Source organism: Martes martes (assembly GCF_963455335.1).
Source record: "Martes martes genome assembly, chromosome: 4".
Taxonomy (NCBI): Eukaryota; Metazoa; Chordata; class Mammalia; order Carnivora; family Mustelidae; genus Martes; species Martes martes.
The window spans coordinates 104835519-104855560 of NC_137891.1; the positions used below are offsets into that span (position 1 = coordinate 104835519).

At 33.0% G+C, this 20042-nt stretch overlaps 1 protein-coding gene across 1 annotated transcript in view; it reads left to right on the forward strand.

Annotated features, from left to right (window-relative positions):
- Window positions 1-20042, forward strand: part of COL11A1 (collagen type XI alpha 1 chain) — a 195472-nt gene that overhangs the window by 49273 nt on the left and 126157 nt on the right. The window contains exons 5-7 of the mRNA XM_080802136.1: window positions 12776-12904; window positions 17725-17841; window positions 18448-18540. Coding sequence (XP_080658262.1) covers window positions 12776-12904; window positions 17725-17841; window positions 18448-18540 — 339 coding nt within the window. The remainder of the gene's footprint in view (window positions 1-12775; window positions 12905-17724; window positions 17842-18447; window positions 18541-20042) is intronic.

Below are 20042 nucleotides of genomic sequence, written 5' to 3' on the forward strand. Positions count from 1 at the left end.
ATAAAATAATGAATAAAAATATAAAATTGTTAGGAAAAAAGATAACAGACCTTGCCTTCTGCTTTTTGTTTGATATAGTTGATTATATCCCTTAAATTAATACACACTAGAAAGCACATTTATTTCATTCACTAAAAAATATTAAGTTTCAGGTATTATTCTAGACCCTGTGGATACAGTGCAAAGCCCCTGTCCCTACCCGTTTGGAGCTTATGTTCCAGAGAAGAGAAAATAAACTGTAGTACATCAGAAAGTGATATTGAGACCCGCATCAGGGGGGTCTCTGCTCAGCAGGAAACCTGCTTCCCCCTCTCTCTCTGCCTGTTTCTCTGCCTACTTGTGATCTCTCTCGCTCTGTCAAATAAATAAATAAATAACCTAAAAAAAAAAAGAAAAAAGTATAAGATAAATATGCACTTTTTATGTTTGTGTTTCATACAATTTTAAACATTTTCTGTATTACTTGGCAATTAGCTAGTACATTCAAATGGTAGTACATTCTAGTAACATAAGAACACTACTCATTTTCTTAAAAACTGATTTCTTAAGCTGATTTGGGACACCAAGAAATGTAAAGTCCCGTGTGGGTAACAGTTCTGTCTGTGATTATGTGGTTTCCCTCATTCTTTCCTTTGAATTACAGCTCAGATGTGATCTCTGATCCATTTTTCAATTACACTAAAATTCTAAACATTTTGGCAGCTTTCCTTTTCCACACAAAATGGTTGAGAAAGAGTCATTAACTGTATGGCATGTTTGAAAAAAATATATGAGAGTTAATCCTTTGACAGACCAGAAGCCTAGTTTTTCAATTAATCTTCTCATAATGGTAGTTACTTCTTGAGAATTATATGCTGTGTTTGAGAGTTAATGTCAGTTTTGTTCCTGGATATACAATCAAAAACCTCTACAAAGACAGTTCATACTTCATAATAAAGCTCTACTATCAAATGTGAACAGAATTTTCTGGATTCAGGGTGTATCTTATGAAAACATTGTATAATTTTTAAAAATATGTGTTTATTTGACAGAGAGACACAGAGAGAAGGAACACAGCAGGGGGAGCGGGAGAGGGAGAAGCAGGCTTCCCACCAAGCAGGGATCCCCATGCGGGGCTTGATCCCAGGTCTCTGGGATCATGACCTGACCTGAAGGCAGACGCTTAACAATTGAGCCACCCAGGCGCCCCAACCTTGTATAATTTTGTTAAGCTATTGCTTTTACAGTGGCACATGCTGGAAACTGCTTAGCTAAATGTATTTTCTTTTTCTTCTATTATGTTTTTTCCTGATGGGCTTTACTTATAGGATAATGACTTTTAGTCTCCTGAAACTCAATTTTTTTTGGAATTTTTAATTGAAAAAATTATAAAAGGATTCTCCAGCAGCATTTCTTAGATTTTATAGTGTTAATAGACACGTTGTCTAGAAGTTTGCCATTCAAAGATGTGTTCTCCTTTAATTGTCTTCAAATCCTATAATAATCATACCTTATATTTGTTAACATGTTACATATTAAAAACTGTTTAAGCACATATTATTTTTTAAAAAATCTGTAGAAAATACAGGACAAATAATAGTATGATAAATTTATAGGTGTTGAACTCAAGTCTTGTAATGATGAACAAATATCCCAGAGATCCATTTACTGAACAAATATTTATTGTGTATCCATGATGTCTAGGTTTATTCCAGGAGCTATGGAAATCCTAGAGAACAAAACAGACGAGTTCTTGCTCTCCTGAAGTTTATATTCAGTAGCTTTAATTGAACAATATAGATTGGATTAAGTGGAGGAGCCTAGACTATAAACTGCCTTTCGTCTGATTGTTTGAACCCTTAAACTGAGTACCTCCATAAAAGGAAGATGTCAGTTACTGTTTTAAGGCCTTTAAGTATATGGTCTTTCTCTAACTTCTCACATTCCCTGTAGTCCACACTGTGTTCCAGCGAAAAACAATCTCTATTGAGGGAATAACAGAGGTGTGAACAAGGAGGCTGGGGAAACTGGTGATGAGCATTATTTCCCTAGGGCTAAACAGGCAATGGCAGAAACAGTGGTAAAGAGTTCATTGAAAGCTGCAGCCATGCAGAAGGGCTTTCCAGAAATCGTAATAGTGATAAGGGGGCCAAACTGCTGTGATAAGCCTGGGAAGTATGAGGAAAATGACCTGACCTCCTTCTCTCCCTGCTTTTCAAACTCTAAGTAGTAACTTCCATTGTCTGAATTGGAATCTGCAAGAGGTAGTCTCATGATGTGGGCTCTAAGGGTCGGATTTTGGGGTCACAGAGTAGGAGAGAGAAATATAACTAATTAGGATTTAGGTGACAACAAAGAATACCAAGCACTTCTTTTTTTTTTTTTTTTTCCCCTTAAGATTTTTACTTATTTGACAGAGAGAGAGGGAGAACACAAGCAGAGGGAGCAAGAGAGGGAAGGGAAGCTCCCTGCTCATGTGGGATTTGGTCCCAGAATGCTGGGGTCATGATCAGAGCCCAAGGGAGATGCTTAACTGACTGGGCCACCCAGGCACCCAATACCAAGCACTTCTATATTTAAAAGAGAAACTGGATACTTTACCATAAATTGTGTCATTTATGCCAAGCCTTTCTGGATTGTTCCTTTAATTTTCCCATATAGAAGTTGTCCCACTCTCCCTAACCCCTAGCTGCCCAGTTTCTTTCTTCCTTATAAGTGGAATATGGTATGTGCTAAAGAAATATGTTTCTTATATGTTATGTTTCGTGTATTATTAATCTTCTTTATCGGGGTGTCAGCTATCTAAGAATGGGCTCTGATTCTGTTTTCCCTTTTTATTCCTCTTCCTTCTACCCAGAGAGCTAACATGTTACTTTGCTTTAATATTTGCTGACTGAATGCATAGAACAGCCAAGGAAAAAGATTCTCAAAGTTATCTGGCTGTTAAATTCCCGTGTCAGTTACAATGAATGTGTAATTCATTATGTATATTGAATGTATATACATTATGAATATGTAATTCATAATTAATAATTTATCTCTTCCTGTTAACAAAAATTATCACATATGCTAATATATAAAATTTGTCTTGGGAAAAAATGTAACTTATCCTAAGATTGCGAGGTATGCATTACCTCCTAAAATTAGGAATGTTGCATAGCAAGTTTGCTTTTGCACCCAGGAAAAATATAGTTCTTTGCGAGCATGACCCCTGTTTTTCACTGTTTAATAGATAGATGTACAGATTGGCTATATTCTGTCATGAGCTAAGAAGTTTTCACACTGACATGGAAAAAATCTTTTTTTTTTTTACAAAATTAAAAAAGAATAAAAGGTATATTTATTGTTTTATATATTTATATGCATATTTAAAAAAATCCTCTTAGGCTTATATATCTTATAAAATGGCCAGTTTTGATTTCATAAAACCTCAGTTCACTAAGGGAAATGTATGATTCATTGTTACATGGTAGAGGAGTGGAACATAGTAAGCATAAGGAAATATTTTTTTTTAAAGTTCTGTTATTTCTGGACAGTATCACTGTATATAGAATGAGAATAATGAATGCATAGAAATGCTACAGTCAGTGATTTCACTTCATCCACTGAGAGATATTTTCTCTAGCCTTAAAAATAAACAATAAAAAAAGGAGATGCTAAATTGGTATGTTAAAAAAAAAATCATTTCCAAATATCAGGCTTATTTGCTTCTTTGCTTTGATATGTGCCAGTTCAACTATTAAGCTCTTTATGGAATGATGAAAATAGTCTATCATGTTTTTTCATATTAAAACTTGATACTTACTTTAAAAATAAGTCCAAAATTTACTGCCAAGTCAAAAGCTATGAAATAGAAAGTAAATGTCAAATTCTGCTGTTAACTTTGTGAGTCAGGCAGTGAAAATCGTACCTACATGCAGAGACCATATTTGACCTTTATGCTGACATGAGTTATATGAACTTGTCCTTTAAGGCTGTGTTAAAAAACAAGTTAAATATATTAAATGATGCCTGCTGTTTTTTTTATCCAGATGATTTTTTCTAAAATTATTTTTAAAAATAAGTCTCAAGATGATTTCCATTTTATTTTAAAATCCCACTTTTAGATTTTTAAATATTACTTTTAATTATATTTTTAAGAAAATAGATCTTTGTATAAAGTATCAGATACATTTATTTTGGGAGAGGAATTAAGTTCTGGTGATGCACATTTTAATGTTCATTTTTTAATGAAATTTTAAAATGAAGAATCCTTTTGTGATCTGAGAATCATCTCAGTTTTTTTCAGACTTGTAATTTAAATTTTTACATGTGTTTTCTTAAATCAAGAAAGAACTAAATATTTTATTTATTCTTGATTTGCATTAGTTTGACAAAATGAAATGCAAACTACAAAAGATATAATTTTGATGTAAATACAAATACACATATATAATTCTGATGGGAATATGATTTTCTGTTCTTTTTTCCATTGTTGACATGAAGCTGGACTCAAATATAATTTCATTGATACGGAGTTAAGAGATAGAACCAGGAATTGTTTTTTTATTGAAGTACAGTTATATTATATTAGTTCTAATATACCACATATTGTTTGGTATTTGTATACATTATGAAATCATTACTACAATAAGCCTAGTTACAATTTGTCACCATACATAGGTTTTTTACTGTATTCTTTGTGTTGTACATTATATCCCAATGCCTATTTAGTGTATAACTGGAAGATTATACCTCTTAATCCCCTTCTCCTATTTCATCAATTGCCTTTCACCCTCCACCCCTGGGCAAACATCATTTTGTTCTCTGTATCTGTAAGTCAGCTTCTGTTTTGTTGTGTTTGTTTATTTGATTTGCTTTTTATATTCCACATGCAAGTAAATCATAAGGTATTTGTGTTTCTCTGCCTGACTTGTATCCCTTATCCCAATACACTCTAGGTCTATCCATGTTGTTGCAAATGGAAATATTTCATTCTTTTTTTATGGCTGAGTAATAATCTATCACACATGCATGCACACACACACATATACACACAACACCATGTGTTCTTTGTAAATCTTAGCATTTTTATTTTCTTTGAATAAATACCCACAAGTGATATTGCAAGATCATATGATAGTTCTAGTTTTAATTTTTTGAGGACCCTCCATGGTGTTTTCCATAGTGGCTATGCCAATTTGCATTCCTACCAACAGTGCATGAGGGTTCTCTTTTCTCCATACCTTCACTAGCACTTATTATTCCTTTTGTGCGTATGTGTGTGTGTGTGCATGCAATACTTTTTAAGCCGTTCTAGCTAGTATGAGGTAACATCCCACTATGGATTTGATTTGATTTCCCTAGTGATTAGTGATAATGAACATCTTTTCATGTATCTTTGACCATCTGTATATCTTCTTTGGAAAAAAATGTCTATTTCTTTGCTCATTTTTAATCAGATTGTATTTTTTGTTTGTTGGTATTTAATTGTATGAGTTCTTTATATATTTTGGATGTTAATCTCTATCAGATACATCATTCGCAAAGATCTGCTTCTATTCAGTACCTTGCCTTTTTGTTTTTTTGTTTTCCTTCAGAGTGCAAAAACTTCTTAGTTTGATGTGGTCTCATTTTTTTTTTTCCTTTTATTCTCCTTGCCTGAGGAGACAGAGACACCCCCTACCCCCAAATATGGCCAAGCCCAGTGTCAGAGAGTTTACTGCTTATGTTTTCTTCTAGTTTTGTGGTTTTAGGTCTTACATTTAAGTCTTTAATCCATTTGGGGTTCACTTTTGTACACGGAGTAAGAAAGTGGCCCAGTTTCATTCTTCTGCATGTAACTGTGTAGTTTTCCCGGCAGCATATACTGAAGATACTGTCTTTTCTCCATTGTATATTCTTGCCTTCTCCATTGTAGGCTAATTAACCATAAAAGCATGGGTTTATTTCAGGGCTCTCTATTCTATTCTGTTAATCTATTCCATTTGGGGTCTTTTGTGGTTCCATAATGCCACTGATATTTTTATAGGAATTCCATCACATCTGTAGATTAATTTTTTACCTTTCACTTAAGAATTAAAATGCATTTTGACATAGTCATATAAATGGATATTTAAACTCAGTATGAACTCTAGCATAATTTAATTTGATGAATTTTTTTAAACTTCAGGTAAGTTTACTTAAAAATTTGCTCCCTTCAAATTCTTTCTTCATACTTGGAGTACACTTTTTTTTTTTTTTTAATTCATTCTCACTTTATATTATCTCCAGTGGACTAGGGGATATTTACACATGGTGATACTGGTAGGTATATGATAATCTATGATTACCCTGAGTTCTAGCTATTTGCCACATTAAATCAGCCAACATTTCTACAGCATCTACTTATAACCAGTTCCTGGACAAAATCGGATATTACCCTAGTTATAAATAAACAAAACTACTTTTTAAAAAGTGTTCTTTATTCTGTTATAAAGACAATATTTACAGGGTATACCCAAAAACAAACTAGTTTTTTTTTTTTTTTTAAGATTTTATTTATTTATTTGACAGACAGAGATCACAAGTAGGCAGAGAGGCAGGCAGAGAGAGAGGAGGAAGCAGGCTCCCCGCTGAGCAGAGATCCCAATGCGGGGCTGGATCCCAGGACCCCGGGATCATGATGAGCCGAAGGCAGAGGCTTTAACCCACTGAGCCACCCAGGTGCCCCTGAAAACAAACTAGTATAAATTCAGTCTGTATTAGTATTCTAGGGCTGCCATAACAAAATATCACAGACTGACTGTCTTAAACTACAGAACCTTATTTTTTTTTCACAGTTCTGGATGCTAAAAGTCTGTGATCAAAATGTTAGCGGGTTTGATTTTGATTTCTTCTGAGACCTCTCTCCATATGTTGTAGATGACCCTTTTCTCCTTCTGTCTTCATGTAGTCTTTTTTTGGTTGTGTCTATGTCCTAATCTCCTTACAAAGGGACTGGTTGTATTGAATTAGGACCCACCATAATGACTTCATTTTACTTTAATTAACTCTCTATAGGTTCTGTCTCCAAATAAGTTTACACAATAAGGTTAAGACTTAAAAAAATTATGTAAATCTGGGTTGGCTGAGGGGCACACAATTGAGCCCAAAACACTAAGTCTGGGCAAGTTCATTTTATCCTTGATTAGCAATGAGAAAATGCATATAAATTGCTACAAGAAAGAGACATATCTACTGTCAGATAAATGGAAATTTTCCCTGATTCTTACTGATTCCTATAGCTCGCTTTGGCTTCAATGATAAACCTTCCAATCTGCAAGTAGAGGGACACAATTCAAAAGTAAATGAAGACAATTTTCTTGGAAGAAAAACTGAACTTATTCTGGAAACCATCATTAATTATCATTCCATTTTGTAGACCTAAGAGGCTCATCCCCAAATATTTCCTTTTATTTATTATGTCTCTTAACTGAGTAAATGATTTTTTGCCATCCGGCTGTTGCTCACTCCACAAACTAAAGAATTGCTTTCCATTCCTCTCTAATGCACTTTTCTTCATCTTTCCTGCCATTTTCAACCCACCCCATTATTAGCACCCGGTCTCTGAACCCTACAATTATTTTTCCCTAATATGTCAGCTCTGTGTCTCCTTTGTTCATTTGTGCTTTGGCTTAGTTTAATTTCTCAGCACTTAACTACGTGGATCCCTAACCGATTCCCATGCTTCCAAACTGGCTGCATCCAAATCATCCTTCCCTATGTTGTCAATGATTTAATTAAAATACAGCATTGATCAATTTGTTCCATCGTTCAAAATCCTTGAATGACACTCCATAACTTCTAGAATTGAGTTCACATAACTAGGTTGTTTTTTTGTTTTGTTTTGTTTTTAATTGTTCCTCCTCTTCACCTCTTTCCACTCTCAACCCTCACTGCTCATTATCGTCACATAGGGCCTTCCTTTCAACTACGGGGCACTGTGGTTACTTCTCTGACTTCGTCATGCTGTTTCACACCTCCAAAACTTTGGTTAAGATGCTTTTTCTATTTAGTGCTATTTCCCTCTGCATCTTCTTCATCAAACTAACTCATGTTTGCTCATAACATATCATTAAGGTTTTTCCAAGAAGCATTTCATAAAAACATTCATTCCCATTGAATTATCTACCTGTTGTAAGTTAATGGGGATAAGAATGTGTTATGGGAAATTTGCAGTTTAGATGACTTTATAGAACACAATTCCAGCTGTGTGATTTACTTTAGTATTAAGGGAAATTAAATTTTTAATTCTAGAAATTTATGCAATTCAGTGAGGGACATCATCTATAGATACTTGAAGTCTATTTTTCCTGATATTATCAAAAGTAAATTATTCTCAGGATATCAGGGTGGCTCAGTGGGTTAAGCCTCTGCCTTCTGCTCAGGTCATGATCTCGGGGTTCTGGGATCGAGCCTCACATTGGGCTCTCTGCTCAGTGGGGAGACTGCTTCCCCCTCTCTCTTTCTGCTTGCCTCTCCACCTACTTGTGATCTCTGTCAAATAAATAAATAAAATCTTTTTTAAAAAAGTAAATTATTCTCTTAGAATATAAGTAACATCCAAGATTTAATATGAAAAGTTTGAGTCATCCAAGATTACAAGTGGAATTAAAAGCTTCATGGTGGGGGGCCTAGGTGTCTCAGTTGGTTAGGCCTTAGCCTTCGGCTAAGGTCATGATCCCAGGGTCCTGGGGTCGAGACCCTTTCAGGCTCCCTGCTCAGCAGGGAGTCTGCTTCTCCCTCTCCCTCTGTGTGCTCTCTCTCTCACAAATAAATAAATAAATTTTCAGAAAAATTAAAAAAAAAACACTATACATATATATATCTGTATAATATTTGTGTGTGTGTGTATATATATATATACACACACAGATACTAGTTGCTAGACTGACATTCAAGAGAGACTATTTATAGATAAACTGGTTAAAAATGAACTCTTTATTTGAACAGTGATAGTTGAACATTGATCAGCCTCTCCATTTGTTGTTTTGGTTATATCTGAGTTTCCTTGCCATTCTTGAGATTTGATTTTGTTCCAAGCATATAATCCATTCTCAGGTCACATTGAATTGAACATGACAGCTGATCAGAGCACAGTTTCCATTGCACATTCTCAGGAATCAGCTGCTGTGATGTTCAGTTCAGTGCATACTTAGGCTGGGAACTGACCAACTAAACACTGGTTGGTTTCACACAGGATGAGGAGTTGAATTTGGAAATTCAGACACTTAACAGTGGCACATTGACATTTGACCTTGAAACATTAGTCCAATCTCTTATATCACATTTTTTTAAAATCAAACTGATTTTATACATGGGAAAAAAGCTAAATGTGTATGATTTATGTATGTTATAGAGCACGATGTAGTTTATTCATTGCATCAAAATTTGAAGTAGCTAGGCTTTATAGACACACACACACACACATGCATAAAAAAAACCCACATAAACAAAAGAGAAAACAAACCAAACAAAAATTATTAGAATATGTGCATTAAATTTTAGTTGTAAAAGGAAAATATGCTATTACTTATTAATTGGTCCTGATAAAACTGTGGCAAGATCGTTTTGCACTGCATGTGACATTTAGAAGAACCTCATCTTTATAGATGGGTACCATTTGTTTTTTTTTACATTCGCTTTGCTTTCCACTTTAGTCTTATCCTGTCTATATGCAAATACTACCGTGGAAACCTAGTTGACACAGCTGTAGATAGCAAGGTAATTGCATCAACTCTAAGTTTGGCTTTGTAGATCATCAGAGGAGGAGAATGTCTTTTTCATGGTTCGTGTGCTGCTGATGCCAATATTAGTTGGTAACTTCACCGTTTTCCAGCTGTGGAAATTTTTGTGACTATTGAATCTAAATATTTACAGTTTATTCAGCCTGTCAGGGTGCTTCTGTTTATCTGCAAACTGTCTCACGACATGTCCTATGATTAACATAAAACACTGTAAAACACCTTCTGGGGAAAATTATACTGTAGCTTTTTAACTGAATTTTTCAGTTTCTTTCCAGTAATGTATTTTATGGCTAAATATTAAATACCTGAAATAAGAATTTATAGTGGAAAGATTGGCAGGATTCCATTTAATGAAGTCAAGTAAGGACTTAGAAAACCAGAATTCTTCTCAAAAATATACTATTTTAAAAATACCAGATGCTTATAAGATAGGCAACTTTTTTTTTTCTGTTTTAGCAACAGCTTCACTTGATTCATTATATTTCCTATACTTAAATATGAATTCTGGAGTTCTGGAGAGGACCTTAGATATGATCTCTACATGTATTCATTTTACAAAAGATGAATGAGGGGACTTGCAAAATTCCACATAGTTAATGGCAAAATTGGGAGAAAATTCAAGAGTCAGGATTTCTACTTGAAACCCTCAGTGATGGCAACACTCAAGATGTTCTCAATGATGTCTCATTATTATCTTAACAACAGAATGAAAAACTGTGTATTCAAAGTTCTGTTTGTTACTTATTATTATCAATTTATATAGCTATATAATTATTTGTATATAATCCAGTTGTGGCTACTCAGTGTTCTGAATTGATCAGCTAATATTTGAGAGATGCTATCAATAAATTTTAAGAACTTATATTAGTTAAATATGTGAGCATATTTAAAATCAGTGGGCATAAAAGAAATATTAGAGACTTTCCTATCTATTTACAAAAAAGAATCCTGAAAAAAAATCTCAGAAACAATCTAATTTGATTGATTAATTATATTGGCTCATGACATGGAAATAAATAATTTTCAAGTTAGAACACTAAAAGAGTATGACTATTATAAACATTGTAGTTTTCAGATGGATATTTGCTGATTCTGCTTTCTTTTTATGTTTTACTGGGAAATAAAGTAGATGTTTTGTTACTTGGGTGGTACCTAACCATATTAATATGCTATACGCACTTTTAAAGACTGTTCTCTTTTTTTCCAAATTTTTACTTAAATTCTAGTTAAACATAGAGTGTAATATTGGTTTCAGGAGTAGAATTTAGAGATTCATCACTTATCTATAACATCCAGTGCTCGACATAAGGACCCTCCTTAATACCTATCACCCGTATAGACCACCCCAGCCCATCTCCTTCCAGCGACCCTCAGTTTGTTTTCAATAGTTCAGAGTCTCTTATGGTTTATTAAAGCACTGTTTGAATGAATGATTGAATGAAATGACTAAATGAAATGACTGAATTTTCTCCTGGGATTCTTTGTGAGAAACTTTTTTTTTTTTTTAAAGATTTTATTTATTTATTTGACAGACAGAGATCACAGGTAGGCAGAGAGGCAGGCAGAGAGAGATAGAGGAGGAAGCAGGCTCCCCGTCGAGCATAGAGCCCGATGCGGGGCTCGATCCCAGGACCCTGGGACCACGACCGGAGCTGAAGTCAGAGGCCCCAACCCACTGAGCCACCCAGACACCCCTGTGAGAGACTTTTTAAATTTAATGTCTATATTTTCATTAGGCTACATAAGCTGAATCACTCCTGTTAACAAAATGCAGAAAGGCTGGAATAACTTTGAAATTATTCAAAATGGAATCAGGAGTTCTATGGATCAGACCTATGTGCTCAAAATTACAAGGACTTTAATCATCAAGTCAAATGACTATTGACTCAAAAATTCTTCTGGGCTTGAGTATAATTATGAATTGCTATGGCCATGACCCATGGCTTTATATGAAACTAGTTACATGTTGAATTAGACCCTGTGGAAATATTCAGATTGCTTCAGGAGCAGAATTTTACAGTTTTTCTTTTGCTTACACAGTTTTCAGGACCAGTTTCCAGAATCTCCTGAAATTAAACTCTTTAGATAATCCTGTTACTAATTATTTGTAATTTTTTCATTAAAACTATGCAGAATTCAAAATAAAAGAGTTTTAATGTATGCTTAGATGCTCCATTATTTCTTAATAAAAATATCTCAAATTTCTGGCTTTTTATTCATAATTTGAATTTTTCTGGTCTCTGCATTTCTTACCCATCTTTGTAAGTAGGAATTCCTTTCGATACCGACTCCTTTATGAGAACACAATAGTAGGATCTATATTTTCTTTTAAAAATTCTCATATAGATTTGTCTAATAATAATAATTCCCTTTGATTTGATTGCACTCTGTAGTTTATGTTGAAAATATATTACTATCTTTATATATCCACAGGTTTTAAATTTTATTTACTGTTTCATCAGCTTATTACTTATATTTTATTTGTCTCATTTTATACAGTGTAAACTGTAAATGCAGTAAAATCAAGTTTTAACAAATGGATGCATATAGTAAAGATTGAACCACAGAATAATAGAATAACAGCTTAATATTAACAGCTGATTTGTAAGACAGGTGTGAGTTTTTCTTTAATTCTATCAGACTATTTTTTATTTAAGTTTTTTGTTTGAATTCCAGTGTAGTTAGCATACAGTGTTACATTAGTGTCAAGTGTGCAATATGGTGTTTCCACAATTCCATTACTCTATGCTCATCACAACAAGTTCGCTTTTCAATCCCCATCCCCTATTTTACCCATACTCCTCTCACCTCTCCTCTGGTAACTATCGGTTTATTATTTATAGTTAAGAGTCTGTTTCTTGGTTTCTTTGTCTGTCTTTCTCTTTTTCCCTTGCTTGTTTGTTTTGTTCTGTAAGACTATTTTTAACATTGAATGTAAGTGATAATTTTTCAGGTATTTAAAAATAAACTACACATTGTTTCCAGTAAATCTTGCTCTGATATATGTATATCCGAATATGCTGACTACATCCATGGTTATTTCTTGACAGGGGGACATCCAGCAGCTGTTGATCATAGGCGACCCCAAAGCTGCATATGACTACTGTGAGCATTATAGTCCAGACTGTGACTCTTCAGTGCCCAAGGCTGCTCAGGCTCAGGAACCGCAGATTGATGAGGTGAGGACCATAATATCAGGGCATGTTTTCTCATTTCAATGGTATAGACCTACTCCTGTAGTTTTGAGGCTTATCACTATTATTCAATTTTAATTAAAGTATACTTTGCATTTAATAGTGTTTTACTATTTCTAGGAAGAGTGATTTAAAGATTTTGGGTGTTTTTCCTTTCAAGTACTCTGTTACTTAAACTTCTTATAAATAGAGATACCTCACTTGTATGTGTGTATATGAGCATATTTTATTTTGGGGGAGGTGAGAAAAAGATACTTATCTAAAAGCTATATTTCTGCTACATAAATATCTAAAAGCTGTATTTCTGCCCTTGGCAGTTAAATAATTGACACAGCCTCCAGATAAGGGTGACGTATCCTCCATCCTCCAGTGCACTTGCCTTTGGCAAGTCAGGTAGATAAGAAAGTGACATTAGAGCTACCTTAAAGTTTCAGGCTGTGTTGAGTATTTAGAGAGATTTTTTTTTTTTTTTTCTGGGCATTTTTGGGCATGGCTACACTGATAGGTATGTTTTCTTTGTCTTCCACAAAATGTGACATAAAGAGTAATAAAATGAAAATCAGTATGATCTGAATGCAGTAACTAAAACTATTCCTGTACTTTGATTCTTATTATGTCACTTAATTTGAAATTCAAATGTGAAACCCTTCTTCCAGGCCATTTTTGCAAGAAAATTTACCATAATGAAATTTAACCCTATTCTCTTTCAGACCAAAAAGTAAGTTTGCATAGCCATAACAATTTTGGCAGAATTGAATATTCCCAAAAAACAAAAAATACAGTACAATGTACTCTTATCCAGATTTTTGGTAAAATCCTTTGATGTGGATCTTCTGGAAATTAAAAAAAAAAAAAAAAAAAAAAAACAAGCACACTGAAAGGAATTTAGTCTTTAGTTGGCAGCAAAACAATTTTTTTAGATTCTTTTTTTCTCAAGGTGAAGAGTATTAAATTTTAAGAGAGGGGGTTGGAAGTTTGAAAACATCAAGGCTGCTTAATGTGTGAAAATAGCTCAAATAGCATTCTTACTTTCTAAATGTATTATTTGTTTCCATCTTTTGAGCTTGACTACTTAGAAGAGGTTAGGATCTTTTTTATTTTAATGTATTATTGTTTTTGCATGTGAGTTCTGTTAGAATTTTACCCTCTAAGTGCTTGAGATAGATTTGTTGACATCATTTTTCTTTTTAAAGTATGATAGTGAATTCTGTTGTACTGATCTTTTCCATAACTTAATATTAATGTTCTTTTTAAAACAGGATAAAGTCTTAAGAAACTGACAGAAAAGCAAATATGAGAGAGAAAAAAGAAAGTGCTTGGGTAGTTGTGGTTGATTTTTTCACAGTTTTCCTGTGCCTCAGTCTTTTTATTCCCTCAGGATTTATTTAAACAGTTTTTTTTGTGTGTGTGAATTCCAGGAGGATAGGTAAAATATCATCAGATTTAGGGCTTTTATACCTTAGAGATTATGTGATGATTCAGTATTAAAATTTATAATATTTATACATGGTATACATGTTTGAGATTGCTGAGATTTATTTTGCTCCTGTTTTAAGAAAGATAAGTTTTGTTCTTTTTAGCAACAGATATGGCTCTGATTTTTGGAAGAATGAAGGTATGCTTTCTTAAAATGTCACCTTGAGGTATTTTATTACTATATTTTAATGTTATCATGTCAGTTAAACTGAGTTATTTTAAAGCAAAATCTTTTTTATACATTTTTATCTAGATAAAAAAGTAAAATTTAAAAGTAAATTTGCCCTTTTCTACGTTAGTTGTTGATAATGTATATTTAACATTCTGTTAAGAAGTCAAACGTGTTTTTACTAGGAGAGTTTGAGAAGAAAAACAATGTATTGCTATAACACAAACTGTGTGGAAATCCAGTTGGGTCATGCTATAATAAATTTCAGCATTTCTTATCAGTTTCTATATTGAATGTGTTACAATGAAATGTGTCTGTCCTCTCTCCTCATGCACTATAATTAATGCTAGGCTACTCACATATCAAACCTGAAAGCATTCCAACACTGGATGTCTTTTTACATAGATTCATCTCATTGATCACAGCCAGTTCTCTCTGTTTTCAAGACAGCCCAAAATTCCATAATAAGTAGAGATGGTCATCTCCAAAAATAGGTTATAAAACTGCATGTACACTAGCACCGAGTATACTCAATACCACCACAAAGGGGATTTATTTAGATAAAGAAATAAGAGCAGGGGTGCCTGGGTAGCTCAGTTGTTGAGGGTCTAACTCATGATTTTGGCTCAGGTTGTGATCTCAGGGTTATGAGATCAAGCTCCACCTTGGTTCCATGGTCAGTGGGGAGTCTGTTTGAGATCTCTCCCTCTCCCTTTACCCCTCCCCCATCTCTAAAATAAATAAATAAATAAATCTTTAAAAAAAGAGACAGGTAAGAATAGAAGCAGTGATTCTTCACTGACTCCTGAAACACTCTAAGCAAAAGATGTGCTTTAGTGTCTAGGGAAGTGAGAATATTATTTCTTCCAGTAGGCCATAATCACAACTAGTCTGGTTGGTCATCATTTGGAAAGAATTTAAAAAGAGGAGAAACTTATGGAGATTAGATGTTTCCTCTTACAAGAACAACAACAACAACAAAAACATGACATGAAGTTGGTATATATTGATATATTTCTGAATACTATGCTTCATGTAAGATGAATTAAACTATGTATTTGAAAAATCAGCCCTTTGTGTCTTTGTTTATTGTCTTATGTTTTTAAAACTCATTATATATGCACCTGATTTTGAAAAGTCTGCCTAATTTTAAAACTCTACAACATAGACTATCAAATCTTTTCTTTTTTATGTTTTACTTGAAGCTGGCAGTTAGTAGCTATATAAATTTAATATTTCTTATTCCAACATGATTGACCATAACTACAAAAAATTATTCATTATACAATATTCAGTCTCCATTTTTGTCTTTTTAATATGTATCTAAACTCAATATTTAATCATTCTATTTATTTAATGATATTATTAACAATGTTTACATTAACTTTCTTAGAAGTAGTTGGTATTATATCTTGATTGCAGAGGCATGAAGAAACAAGTGTTCAGTGTTCTATACATGCATTTTTCTATTTTACCAAATTCTGTACAAATTCAATTAGAATAAAGCTTTGTTGAAGTACTTTGTATGTATATTCATTGATAATCAAACTGTTACTGAGTAGATAAAATTATGAATGCATTTCAGTTAATTTAATCAAATCAGAGTTTTGACAGCCATAAAGAAATATAAAGACAAGTCTATGTTTATATTTCAATATGACCTTCAGCTGAACCATCTAGAAAGTTTACTCTAGTGAGCATATTTCATAAAAGGCCAAATGTATAATGTTGCTAGGGGATCAGTTTTGGACATGTCTCATTATAGGTCTGTGAAATTTGCACTCATTTGCATTGCTATAGTTAATAGAGCTTATTAGAAGGTACAGTGATCACAATTTTCTAAACGACATATGGTCAACAGTTATTTTTTGGCAGATCAAAAAGGCTTTTATGACAATTTTGAAATCCAGTTGGAGTATAATTGGAATTTTACCAAATATAATACTGAGGGAATTCCAAATAGTTTGCTTTTAGCATATATATACATATATATGCATATATATAATATATAAAATATCAATATCTATGTTATAGATAAGATATATATCTAATATATATTAATATAAATAATATATATTAACTATTCAGCTTGTTGAGTTTACTACTTAATATATTTTACATATATATGACCTTAGTATATTTACATTTATTTTGATTAAAACCAATAATTAATATGTTTCATGATAACTATATTCTTGTTTACAAATTAAAGTTTTGATAGAGATAGTTGGCTTTGAAGATGAATACATTATTTTCCTTATCACTCAATATATATGATTGTCTTGTACATGTCTCTATGAAGAAATATATATCTTTCCAACTAAGTTATTTTAATACGGAAGAATCTGGTATAAAATACAATTTTCCAATGTGAGTTAGGTTTAAGTAGTTTATGGGGTCTAAATACTGTGCTTTTTTGATAGAGAAAAAAGCAGTATCTTTAAAAGCAAAAATAATGTATTAACTAGAAACAGATCTAACTTCTGAATCTTTAATGTTTCACAAGTCTTTTGTGCTCATTTTGATCTTGTCTATAGCAAATTAGAGATTTCTAAATAAATATTAGATTTTATTTTTTTCATCAGTTCCAGCGTTCTGTTTAGACTCATTTTATGCTCCTTGCATTTCCTTTCCTCCTCTCCCCTTTCTGACTCACAACATAAACATTCTATCATACTTGGAAAGACTACTCTCCATATTTTAAATTTTCAGCATGTAGTTTAATGAAAAAAAAGTACCCATTGACATTACAGTAAAATTCTTAGGGAATTTTAACAAATTCTTGTGTAGCAATTTTTGCAAATAAAAATTAACTTGAATATTTAACAACTGTGACCAAGCACATAATTGCTGTGTTCAAAAAAAGCCATTAACTGAAAGTTTTGAATATTAATTAAGTTTGAATTAAAGTTCAAAATTTTTAGTTTTCTCACAGCCCTAACCACGATTCTGCTCTTAGAAAACCTGCTTTGTCATTCCTGTGTTATTGTACTCTATATAGGATGGTATAACACTTCTTGTAATACAAAATAACATTTAAATAACAGCATTTCCTTGCCTCTTAACCTTTACTGTAAGTAAAAGTTAAGAGTTACCACTTTGTTGTTAGTGTTACCTGCAACTAACAAAATCGCCTGATATTTTTTCCTTTGCGATGTAGTATGCACCTGAGGATATAATGGAATATGACTATGAGTATGGGGAAGCAGAGTATAAGGAGGCTGAATTTGTAACAGAGACACCCACTGTAACTGAGGAGACAATAGCACAAACCGAGGTAAAAACAAAGTAGCGCCTTTGTGAATGGTGTCCTGCTGTTTGTCATTCCCTGGTTTCTTATGTCTGCTGTTCCTTGAACTCATCATAAGCCTTTCATTCCCCCGATTTCTATGAACCAATAACTGTGATTTTTATTTGACAGTAGCTGTCCTGAAGGAATGATGCTCATTTTGCTTTGCTTGTCCTTCCTTTCGTCCATGCTCTTCATTTCCTTTTTCAGTTTATTTATGTTTCCCATTCCATCTTTCACCACATTTTACAGAAAAAGAAATCCAATTTCAAAAAGAAGACGAGGACAGTGGCCACTAACTCAAAGGAAAAGTCCAAAAAGTTTACACCCCCTAAATCTGAAAAATTTGCGTCCAAGAAGAAGAAAAGTTATCAAGCAGCAGCAAAAGCCAAACTAGGGGTAAAGGTAGCAAAGAAAAAACAATCAAGATCTCTCCTAGATAAGCTGGAAGATCTCTGATGATGAGTCATTGTCCTAACCCAACTAGATAAATGCTCATTTGGCTAATCCGATAACCCAGTTAAATCATGATTCCCCTAAATTTGGGATTGCCTTATATTTTTATAATTGCTTTTCTTTTGAATTTATCACTAGGCAAATATTGTTGATGATTTTCAAGAATACAACTATGGAACAGAAGAAAGTTACCAGACAGAAGCTCCTAGGCATGTGTCTGGACCAAATGAGGTAAGCTCATTGACACTGTTAAATCACAGTCCAAATTTTTTAAGTGTGTAATATTTCTTAATATGCTTCACTCTGGCAGAATCCATAATTCGTGGGAAGTTCCATCTTTTTATCCCTTTCCTGAACAACAGCATTGGTTCACTCTTACTAGAAACAGGTCATTTAAAATCAGTCAATTCAGGTTTTGCATGACTCTTTGCTTCATGCAAGCACAAATTAATTAAACTGAATTGGCTGCTTTCATTTTCTTGATTGCTCCTGGGATTGAGTAAGCTTCTCAACATGTTGTGATGAAAGGTATTCACAACATGATTTTCCTGTGAGGAGGCTCCTCTAAAGTGAAAATTGTATCATGAAATGATACAATTGGAATTTAGTTCATCTGACCAATAATCATGCATTTTCATGACAGCAAACTTCTTGACAAAATGTAGACTTAGTGGATTTTACTAGCTTTTTACATTTCCAAACTTGTTAGGAGTGTGATGTTTACAATTAAATTAATATACCTTACCCTTTTTCATTCTTTCCTGTGAAAACGTTTAAGCATATACAGGTATAAATCAATGTTCCCGAATTTCAAACTAGACATACAACCTTATCATGAAAAGATGACAAGTGTCCCAGTGAGGCAAATAAACTCAGTGGTATGTTACATGCAAACACATACTTTAGAATAATAACATTTTAGGGTGGGAACAGATTTTAGGTTTCATCTGGTCCAAAATAATCATTTTCCAGAAATGGATATCTTGAGTTAAGATGTCTATTTATCTAACCAAATTCATCTAGCTTTTTTAGATCAGAGCTATGAACATAGTAAATTTGGATTTTGAATAATATTCATCCCTTATAAATAGTATGCCCTCCTTGTCTAAGAATACAAAAATATTATGGTTATTGGACATTTTATTTTAGTTAATAATTGCTAAATTAATCATTTAGCCACTTTTCACTCTCATGATTTTGCATACTACTACTTATTTATTCAATACTGTTCTATCATCTAGATTCACTGTTGTAGAAATCAAGTTACTTAAAATGAAATTCAAAAAGGAGCAAGATAAATTATTTAATTTGAATCTCATCAAAATCTTAATGTAGCTAAAATTACATGAGAACTATGATGCAGATTTATGCCACTGATAAATAGTTATGTGAAAAAGAAAATTATACTAGATTTATTTTTTTATCTCCAAGGGAGTATTTATTGATATAAAGTTTACTTGTAAATGTATATTTATTCTCTGCTCTTTATGAGATCGTACAGTGACATAGTCTGTTTCATTGTCTTGAATTTTGAGGCTATAATTTATGTTTTACTTGCTTTAAAGAACCCTTTGGTGATATAATACTTCCTTATATACTAGATACTCTGTAAAAATTACAATGGTAAGTCTCACTATTGGCATTAATACTTTATTTTTGTGATTGAGAATCAAATTTACATGTTTTTTTTTTCTGGTAGCAGTTATATTTCATAATGATGATCTGTGAGCTTT